This window comes from Frankliniella occidentalis, unplaced genomic scaffold, assembly GCF_000697945.3.
Source record: "Frankliniella occidentalis isolate FOCC.00 unplaced genomic scaffold, Focc_3.1 Scaffold73, whole genome shotgun sequence".
Classification (NCBI taxonomy): Eukaryota; Metazoa; Arthropoda; class Insecta; order Thysanoptera; family Thripidae; genus Frankliniella; species Frankliniella occidentalis.
Genome location: NW_026267203.1, coordinates 882958 through 893877, shown reverse-complemented (window position 1 = coordinate 893877; position 10920 = coordinate 882958). Strand labels below are relative to the sequence as shown.

The 10920-nt window shown below is 46.0% G+C and overlaps 2 protein-coding genes across 2 annotated transcripts; both read right to left on the bottom strand.

The window, feature by feature from the left end:
* Positions 1–4852: 4852 nt before the first annotated feature.
* LOC127749642 (uncharacterized) lies at positions 4853–7775 on the bottom strand. The gene is made up of 3 exons (XM_052268632.1): positions 7766–7775; positions 5401–7681; positions 4853–4964 (listed from the first exon to the last, which is right to left on the bottom strand). The coding sequence occupies exons 1-3, from the start codon at positions 7773–7775 to the stop codon at positions 4853–4855; spliced, it is 2403 nt and encodes an 800-aa protein (XP_052124592.1).
* LOC127749641 (uncharacterized) lies at positions 7702–10520 on the bottom strand. The gene is made up of 8 exons (XM_052268631.1): positions 10402–10520; positions 10192–10316; positions 9793–10086; positions 9511–9653; positions 9150–9379; positions 8845–9050; positions 8603–8771; positions 7702–8525 (listed from the first exon to the last, which is right to left on the bottom strand). Exons 1-8 carry the CDS (start codon positions 10460–10462, stop codon positions 7945–7947), a joined length of 1809 nt encoding a protein of 602 aa, XP_052124591.1. The 5' UTR covers positions 10463–10520; the 3' UTR covers positions 7702–7944.
* Between the last annotated feature and the right edge of the window lie 400 nt (positions 10521–10920).

Sequence of the window (10920 nt, the reverse complement as noted above, 5' to 3'; positions counted from 1 at the left end):
GGGGGGGCGTGAGTGTGACTCACGGGTACGCCTCCCAAGAAAAGAGATGCCAATTGAGCCGTTTTCTGTCAGTGGTCCGTCATCGATTTCGTGATCCGTATTGTGTATGCCCGTGTGTGTGCGTGTGTGCGTGGATATGAATGGCCCACACAAAGACCACGCATTCCGCTCGCATATCTGCATGTTGTCTGCCGTTGTGACAGACGGAGAATAACCTCCCCGTACCTTCTTCGCACGTAGTGCTCCCGCGGATTTCCTTTCGTCCTAATCCACTGCTGCCGCTGTCGGCATCTCTCTGTGCAAAAATGAAATAAAATGGTTCGCATGGGAATATTTCATGGGTGATAATTGAGTTTTCTTTTCTTTTTTTCCCCCAGGTAAGTGGCCGAAACGAGGAGACGAGTGATGGAGAGAGAGGGAGAGGTGCGCTGAGAGGCGGCGGGCGCGTGTGAGTAGCATGTACTTGCATTCTGCAGGGGGGCCGGGACTCGAAGGGAACATCATTTCAGAATCCGAAGCTTGCAAGAAATGTCGCACTTTCTTCTGTGCCGCGCTGCATTCCTCCCACCACGGCGCCGCGCCTGTACTGCGCTGGGTGGGCTTTTATTACGTCTTTTTCCTCATACGGCCCCCCATTGTCACCCCTCCCCAACCCCCTACGGGAGCCCTCGCCGAGCCCCCGCAGGGCGACAGTCCAGCTCCTTGTCACGTTCAAGTAAAAGTTATAACATCGCCGTTCTTCGAATGCACCAAGATTTTTGTTGTTATAGAGCGGTGGCAGAGGCGGTGAGCTCCCCCCGCCCCCCTCCCCACCCGATCCGAAATATATCCTCCCAAATAAACACGTCCATGAATTGAATGGATTTGTCATCTGTGCGGCGGCCCGAGGCCCACAAAGTCCTGACGCGGCCACCTGCAGCTGGGCTGCGGGCAGCGCGTCGAGGGAAAGGGGACATTCCGTTTATACACCTTCCTGCCTGCCGGTGCCGCCCCCACCTGCGCGTATATGTAAACGACACGAGCATCCGAAGCCCGTCAAGGCCCCTATGCCGGCCCTCTACGCGCGGATTGCCTGTGTGCCGCTCGGGGGGCTCTGGAGGGCTTACTTCGCTCGAGAGCGGGGCACTTTACACGTTCCACTAATTGAGTATAGATCTCGGTGGCTATAATGATGGAAAGCTTCTTAGTTGCTATATGGAAAGGGTTTCCCAACCCGGAAAACAACATGTATGTGTGGTATCCCCCGATATTGTTGTTTTATTTTGACTAAAATAACGCTCGAGTCATAATAAGTTCCGTGCGCCCCAATTAATATATTCTTGATATTAGTGCATTTCACTGCTGAAAAGTGAAAAGGGCGTAAGTCCTCGGGGACTTACTATTGGACTTACGCCCTTTCCACGTTTTACCACTGATTTTTCGTTTTAGCTTACTAGAAGCCGCGCTCTATTCCTAGACGTGACGTGACCCTTGAGAGGTATATGCAAATGAGGCACGCGCTCGCCACGTGGCACGCGGGGGCACGGCACGACCGCTTTCCGCGAAGCAGAGGAAGGTGTTCGGTCGGGGCGGACGCGAGGAAGTGCTCCCAGATCTCCTATCTCCGCGTGTCACCGCCGGGCGGGCGGCGCGCGCACGGGGACCATATCGGTGTTCATGTCGGGGCCAGGAGACCGCGCGGCAGGTACGGATGACACCTGTGCCGTTTTTATTTACGAAACTGCCTGCGCGTTGCGGTGGAGGCCCCCCGGGAACAAAAAGCCCCCGCCCAGCTGACACTCTTCAGGGTATATCGAGGAGGGTTGACGGCGGGGTAAGTTGGGGGCCCTACCCTTTTTCTGTGACTTGTGTGACAGTGAAACAAACAGCCGTTTTGGTGGATCCAACGTTGATAGCAGCAGCTCGAGCCCCGCCTCCGTATGCCGTCGAGGGTAAAAAAAAACCGGCAACAGCAGAAAACAACACAAAACGGCACATTTTTGCGTGCGGCTAAAGGAGAAGGCGTATCTCTGGCCACCGATAAAACTGTGTGTGTTTATCTGAGGTTGGTAATGGCCCGCTGCTGTATCAGGCCTGCCAACCGGCCGAGGGGCTCATGCGGAGAGAATCGAGAGGTAATTTCACTTTGCCGTGGAATGTGGAACTGGGGCCCCGCCTGGTTGGGTTGGGGGGGGGGGGGGGGCTCTCCCCGTGATAAACTCCTCCGTGTGGACAAGGCTTCTCTCTTGCGAAAACGCCAACTTATTGTGGCTGATAATGATGAGCTGAGCTTTGCGCGCGCTCGCATGTAGTAATTCTTTTCGCGTGTTTTGTTTCAAGTTCATTACCATCGAGTCGTGCGGGGTGAATTTTGGCAGACGGACGGCGGCGGATACATTTTCGCCGCTCGGCTGCTGCAGCAGCAGAGAGGGGTAGGCGCGCGGGGGCGGAGCGCGCCGCCGGTGCGTCTTAATGAACGTGGTTTATAATCATAATGAGCTGTAAAATTAGCACGGCCCTTCTTCAATCCGGCCGGGCCGGCTGCGTGTTTGTTTCGGATAACGCCCCGCGTTTCATACATATTGTCTAATTGACGTTATAGAGCGGCACGCGGCGCGCGGTAATGTCTAATTTATGAAAGCTCCTCGACCTGTGTGGTCGCCGCTGCCCGCCGCTGGCCGCCGCCGCCCGAGGCCTGTGGTGGTCCCCGAGGAGGAGCAGGGAGCTCGCGGGAGCCGCATAATGAAGCTAAATACTTGAACAGGCTGGCCCAAAGCGGTCAGCCCCGCGCACGGTCGGTCAGCCCCCTGTAGCTCCCGCTGCGCTCCAGGGGGCGCTTCAAGCGCGCTCACTAATCGATCTCTTTGGCTCGCGCGCCTCTGGACCGGACCGGCCATTTGAATAAGCAGCAGAGGGGGGTTTGGTTTACTTTTCAGTTCACTATATGGCTTTTTACTTTTTATCAATCTGTTGCTGCTCGCAGGACTCTGAACAAGAGACTTAAATTAACCTCCATAAATAAGGGTTATGGTCTGGAACAATCCGGCTGCAACATTTCACCTCCCACATGGACGTAGTTTGTGCGCGGCCCCCAATCGATCCCTGCGCCGCCGGCTGGACCGCATGCCACGACCATTTGAATAAGTAAGCAGCCCGCTTGTCCGTTGCGTTTCCTTTTCTCCCTTTTCCTGCTTTCCTCCAGTTTTCGGTTAGGCGGGCGCGCGCGCTGTAACGTTACGCGGGCGCGCTGACCGTGACGGCGGCGAGGAGGTGGCGGTGCGGCGGTGTGGCCTGCTGCGCCTTACTGGCTGGCACGCGCGCTGAGGTCACGGAGAGCAAGGGGAGCAGTGTTTGTGTGTGTGTGTGTGTGTGTGTGTGTGTGTGTGTCTGCTGCAGAGGGGAGGGAGGGTCGCCATTCAAAAACGACCGACCGGAAGTCGCGGAAACGAGAAGGAGCGGCCGGCAGACGGAGCTTCCGAGTCACTCGGGCTGCGGCATCGCGTCTCGCATTTACCATATGGACGCGCGCTCCCGTTCTAATCTTTGACGCGCGTGGTAAAGGGAAAAGGGGGGGGGGGCGGGGGGGTCCGTTTCTTTTCATTCTTTCTTTTCCGAGTGCATAGGGCCAGGAGGAGGTGGGGCGGGGCGGCCAGAGCGGTTGCCTAAACGGTCCATTGTCTTACAGTCGAACTAGTCTAACCTCTGAGCGCGCGCGCACGCACGTTGCGTTCCCACGGCGCGCGATGACACCCACGCGCTCGCGCACACACGCTCCCCCCGCCCCCCCCCCCCTTCACACACACACACACACACACGTGACCCTGCTTGGCCGCCAATAACTGTCAGGCAGGACGTATGACCGCGCCGTACGGATGTAATATTGAGGGTGAGCCCGCCGGCGGCGCCGGCATTCAACGCAACTGCGTTTTCTTTTAAGAAAATCCTCTCTAAGTTTTGTCGATCCCATTCACAACGATGTCTACTTTAGTCCGTTAATTTTTTGAATTTATTCCTCCCATTTATGGCAATGCCAAGTTTTTGCTTTTAGAAAGGAGTTAAGCAGTTAGGTGAAATAAACTAAAGTGGTTTCGTAGAAAATGAAAATAAAATCGGGGTTGCCTGCATGTAAATATAAATTTAAAGAAAGTCGAAGAGGAGGAGGAAGTGTAGGAGAGTGGAGTTCGGTGAAGTTGACGCTGAATGGACCGGACGTTGTTTTGTCGTTGGCCCTCCGCATTTATTTGTTCGGCTAATTTTTCCGGCTCGGCGACGTGACAGCCATCAGATTGGGGCGCACACACAGTCGCACAAGGTTTCTCTCTCTTTCCTTCTCTCTCTCTCTCTCTCTCTCTCTCTCTCTCTCTCTCTCTCACTCACACACACACGACACGACCTTATTAGCCCACCATGTATTTTCCCTTTGCGCCACATCAGCAACCGCACCGCACGACGAAAATATCGGAAAATCTGAAACAAGATGTTCTATGGGTCCCCTCTCTTCTCTGCACCCAGAAAAACGAAAAGTTGTCACAACCATACGATAGTCATCATTACCTAGTTTTAGAGGCGAGCAGGGACAACCATAAAATATAGCTGATTCAACCATGCCCACATTGTTAAACTTTTATAGTTGCACAGACAAGGATTGAGACAGGATGACCATCTACCTCTTGTCTCAACCATACATTCAGCGAAGTTTCCTGCTACATTCGAGCACCTACACAACCTTTGTTTCCCAGAAATCAGAATTAACCAGAAATTATTGTTGATGTCTGACCCTCACAAGAAAATAGTTGAATTAATCATGAGATTTTTACCAAATCCCTAACAATTTGTCAGGGTTGAGAATGCCATATATGGTATTCCCTGGCCTTTACTGAGTGTAATATAGTTGTTTGGTAAATGTCTTGGCAGGTTGATCCACTAAACGATCCTTTACAGTCTTCAGTTGAGGTAAATTTGTGGTTGTCCATTCATTTTTCTGGCTTAGATTAATATAGTCAGTGAAAAGTGCCATGTTTAGTTAAATTTATGTTTGCTTGTTTGAGCTGTCAATACACTTGCAAGATATTTTTGAAAAGTTGTTTCTAAATTAATTTTGCTGTTGTGGAACAACTATGTTTTCTTGTGGAGTGTTGCCTAAAAAGTCTGATTTGGTACTGCAATAATGCAGGTATTCTATAACACAACAGTAATTTTCTGTTTATTTTCCACAGTATTTTTAAAGGTGAATTAGAAATAAAGTAAAAAAAAATATTAGCTTGTATGTCTGACAGATTTTATTTCATAATCTTGTAGTTATTTTATTTCACAAGTTGAAGTTATAAATGACGGAGTGAGATCAAAGTTAGACCATCAACAGTGAGCCTAGAGTAGAGAGGGAAGTCTGACGCTAGCTGCTGCAAATTACAGAACTCCCACCTGTCTGTACTCTCTACAATATAGGCATGAAGGTGAAAATTAAAATGAATAGGTTGCAGCACATTAATGATAAAAGAAACTCTGAAGGGGTCTGACAACAAAACTGAAGAGATCCTCCCAAAAACAGGTACATTGTCTTCTATTCTTAAAAGTACACACAATCCTTTCTGGAACGGAGAGTTGAAGACCTTTACCCAAGAAGCTACTCTACAGTGGTCATTTTCTTCAGGTACACCCGGGCCATTACAATCAAAATAGTGCTCAACATTAGCAAAAACATATTGATGAGAAGGACCTGCTATGACTTCAGGTGCAAGGCCCCTTTTACTGATAAGCCTATGGCAAAATCTGAGCTGGTTTTTAATGAACACTGTAAGTGGTAAATCTATTCTACTATTTGTTGAAATAACATAGTCTTTAAGTTCTCTGTGCTTTGATTCGAACCTCATACTCCACAGATGAACGAGAGGCCCAACTCTTAACATAATTGATTTATAATGGAGCATTAAATGTTGTTTTGGCTTCAATGGTTCATTGAACAACCTTAAAAATGTTGCATGGTGCTCTTGAATAATTGCTTCCACATAATTCTCGGCACCTCGAATAAATGAGGGGGCAAACAAAACGTCAAGAAGAGTTCTGTGACAGACATAAAACTGCCAGTAAACATCATCTTCTGGTACTAAGTGACCTACAAATTCACCTAGGTATCTTGCAAAACATAACATTTCTGCAGCTGAGAAAGGGCACTGTTCAGATTGCAACTTTTCACGGGTCAAAATATGCAAAGGGGGCCTGTTTCCCACCTCCAGGCAACCATAGTTGAAACCTTCTACTCTCTGCTTCAAAAGTTCCAAATCAAAATAGCCTTGCTCATACATTAAGCACCACAAAATGCGTGACAAACAAACCCATAAGTCCCCCTCACAAATATCATGTTGTAAGTCACAGCTAATGGATGAACTACAGTGAAAATTAGGCACAGCATTCCATACACACTCTTCATGTACTCCCGTGGTCTGAAAATTGTTGGCTGCCACATCAACAGCATAATTATCACGAGTCCTTATCTCTGCATTACATACAATCTCATACTGCAACACAGTTTTGTGTCCTCTGCAGAACCTGCAATAAAAGTTTGCAGAAAAACTCTTGGAGAAACCACAAATTTCATTAATACCCTTGTTATCTCCAAGCACGCAACACAAACAGAAATATATTTTAAACATACCATTTTCAGTGATAACTTCGATTCCCTCATTGTAAAGGAACTGTAACTCCTCAATGACAGGCCGAAAGACTGCAGCATTCCCAAACAGTTTTCTATGTTTGGTCAGAAATATAGAGGCTACAAATATATTCTCAAGTGCTCCTAAATATTTAGCAGGCAAAACAGGAATGGAGCAATACAAGGGTCCTAACTCAGTGTCACCCCCATGTGCCATTAGGGTGTTGTCTGGGACAAAGTCATCATAACATAAATTTAGGGGTAAAACCAACTTATCACCAAAATTCTCAGAGCTCTCTCTCCACAGGGTTCCTTGAATGACATTAGAAACAACTTGCTCCTCATTATTTAAAAAATCCATATGATGAAGAATTTCCTGCAGAACGCCAGGCAATTCTAGAAATTGTTTTAAAGTGTGGCGAAGGGGAACTACTTGCCCCTTCACACCAACTTGCCCAGGAAGCATGACATCTCCTCTCCTTACCATTTCATTATTCAGCTGCCCTATGAAATAGGGAGATGGCTTTAATGAGGGACATGAGTCACTTAACACTGAAAATCTCTGATGTTCTGTTTTGAGGTGATTGAAAGGGTTTTTCATTACAGAAAACATTTGTCTAACACTAATTTTATCCTGCTCATGACCCTCAACATGAGTGAAAATACGTTCTACACTTGTCTCAAGAAACTCCAAATGACCACACATCAAAAATTCAGCTACAGAATTTAAAATACTGCTAACAAGAGCTCGATTGACATGGGGCAAGCCATAAAGTTTTGAAACAAATCCTAGTACCCCAGCACAGTACGACCGAACGAATACAGCTAGTTCTGGTTCAACGTCCTCATGTGGAAGTTGGTCATTGATATCCTGGTCTGGGCCAACAACTTCCTCCTCTGCTCCTACATTGAGATCCACTTGCTGAACATTTCCTTCCTGGTCTGGTTCTAGAGGATGATCTCTGCGTAAATGATTTGCAAATGAATTTAGCGTATCAAACCGTCTTCCCCCACAGTGTGGTCTCGTTTGTCTGCAACTAAACCCGTTCAGCGCTGAGGACAGATTACCAGAATGTGTTGTTCGCAAATGAAACAACAGCTCTTTTACAGAGGGACGATGGTCATTACAAAACAAACAGAGATACATTGTCACTTATGTATTTCCTAATTACAGAAAAGTAATACCCAAACTTGATAACAAATACCAAATGAAACTAAAGAAAATAAATATAACTGTTAAATATAATATTAAATTACTATATATAACAAAACCAATAAATAATCAAGATACTTTTCAAGTTCTAAAGTGAAAGTAGCTACTCCAGATGCTTTTTGAAAGTAGCAACAGAAGATAGGTAGGTGCAATTAAATTTGTCGGATTTACATTTAATTTTAAATATTTCTTGTTGAATGAAAAGCCACGATTGGTCAGATTCAATAGGATACCAGGCATTTAAAACCTGGAATGATTTAAAAGCCAGGTCAACAGCCTGTAGAGGTCCAGGGACATGATAGAGTATCCCATTAATCGACACTTGACAATGGGTATATTGCATAAGAGAGGGTCCACTCAACACAATCAGAGGTTGGCACCTCAATCCAACTTTTTCCATAAACGTTTGACGTTTTTCTAGAGTTTCCTTAACCATATTAGGATCCTGTAGAAAGAGATAGAAACCAATAAGGATAACACATCCCAGAATAAAAAAATTGACCGGACTGTAAGTTGTGAAAGTTACCTTGACATGCAATATAAAGCCATCTCTTTGCTCAGCCAAAGTTGGTTTCCAGAACTTTTTCGCACCAAGTGGCTTTGATGGGTCTGCTGGGTAAGCAACACTAGTGTTCGTTTTGAAGATAGATGGTAACAGCATTAAGTGTAGGAGTATCTCAACGCCTACAGAAGAGGAGTCTTCAATTAGTAATAAAATAGAATTGTAATAGAAGCTGATCAAAAATTAAAGAGACACTTACTTTCTGTAACACGATGTGAAGGGTTTGTCAGCTGAGAAATTAAAGTAGTGGAAAAAGAATCTTTGGCATGTTCAATAGCAGTTGACAACAGAGCCTTCTGAATACAAGGCCAAGTAGCAAACAGAAGCCCAGTCTTGTCGGGATATATCTTCTCAAAATCAGCCACAAGCTGTTATCAAAGAATCAAGGATTAAGAATGTGCCATAGGTGCAAACCTCTGAGAAAAAGAAACAAAATCTCACCAACTGCCAGCCTGCTTTGTCAGTTAATACTGGATATTCTACATAGTATTTTGGAATGTTGCTGTCCTTCCTAGATTTTGTGCGTGGATACAGGAGTTTCATTCTATCCTGATAAACTACATCCCAGTGACGCTGAACTTCTGGCCAAGGAGTCCTGTTGAACCTCAACCATGCCAGGCTCTGCTGCCTTTCTTCTGTTGAGTAACCTAGAAAAAAGTGAATAATTAGAATTTATTAAATACGTAAAAGAATACCATGCATATTTCAATTCTTATTTGAGTATGAAAATAAAAATCAATACATACTCTTAGCAGGTGGGGGTGTATCGTCAGCAGAGCTAGTAGAGGCAGATGATCGGTGTCGCTTGTTACCACTATACTTCAATTTAGATTTCAAGTTGTTGTACTTGTCAACCAATTTTCCTGACACCAGTCTCCGTGTATGATCCGCTCCTAGATAGTATGTTGAAAGCTGTTCACCAGGTAGCACTTCCACAAGTTTTTCAGCAACTCCTCGAAGTTGCGGCAAAGTTAAGCTAAAATTAAAAATGAAAACATTAATAATAAGTGGGAAACATTACCTCAAATAACAAAATGTTAACAGCAATAGATATAAGAGCAGGTGCAGTCAAAAGAACTTGTTAACTTTCTTTGCACTGTTACGTACTTTAAAGAAAGTTTTAAGAGACATTGGCTGACAAGTACATCAAGAATGCTTTTCCTCCAGTCTCCCTTTGGTTGCACATTTATTTGAAGCTGAGTCAAAATATGTTTGCAGAGAGCATCCCCTTCCAGCACTGCTTTCACATCCTAAAAGAAAACAAAACACACACATGCAAAGTTTAAATTACTCGAAAGAAATTCATCTAAATTTCGTGACCACTACGTCACTGAAGGAAACACTTTGAATAGTACACATACAAACATATAAATACTCCATTGTACTAACCAGTGTCTCTAGAGCGCTCGCAACCAAAGTCTCTGCCAAAACTAGATCTTCGTAACTTCTCTTGGGTGCAGGGGAAGATGATACTGCTGAGCCTCCCTCAGTGATCATTAAAGATGCAACATCTGAGTTTGATGGGCCTGGCAGTGCATCACAAGTGAATCCTAATTCACTATTTGAATTCGATGGGCCTGGCACTGCATTATAAGTGAATCCTTCTGAGTTCGATGAGCCGGGCAGTGCATCATCAGTGAATGCAGATGCACTCTCTACAACCACCACCTCAACAGGTGTACCCTAAACACAAATAAAACAAATTATTGTGACATTTGAAAAGAACTTCAACGCGTAGCCTGAAATTCTATTAAGGAAAGTGAATTCACAATTACACCCAATGCTTACCTCAATAGACTTTTTAAGTTTACGTATTTTGCTCAATAACTTGACTCTTGGCCCATGAAGAGGAATGTACTTGGACAAACTTGAATCATCCAGCTCCAAGAGAGATTCAATATCAAATTGTTGGTCTGTGAAATAACAAAGGGGATATTTTTAACTCTAGGTTCTACTTTATCAAATGTGGAAGAGGTATTGAAACTATACCATACCCACCTCTGAACGGTTCCACGAGCTCCGGGTGGCCCCATTCAACTAGGAGATCAGAAACATCCATGGCGTTACTCTGAGTCTCTGAGTACGCACACGCACGGTCCACACAAGCATTTGATGGTTGACAGACCGATCAGCTGACACTCGACCGCCCCCCCCTCCCCCCCCAGCTCGCCCCGCCACTTCACGTCTCTCCCCACGTCTCATCCTTCTTCACAGAACGTAAGTGTTCTCAACTTCTGATCGCCGTGCCGCTCCATATGATCATGAAACAAACAAAAACAGAAAATTAGAAAACAAAGTTTAACATTTTATATTCAACGCCAGGAAAACTGGCGAGGAGGTTCCGGTATTGTGCTCGGCAGCGAACTCCCACACCCTCCTGTGCGAGCGACGCGAGCCCCCCCCCCCCCAATACCCCGACAAACACGTTTAAAATGGTGCGACACACTTCTGACACCCCCTTTCCCCTCCGCCAGGGCACGGTCGTGGTGGGCAGCTGCAGGTGCAGCGCAAGGGCCA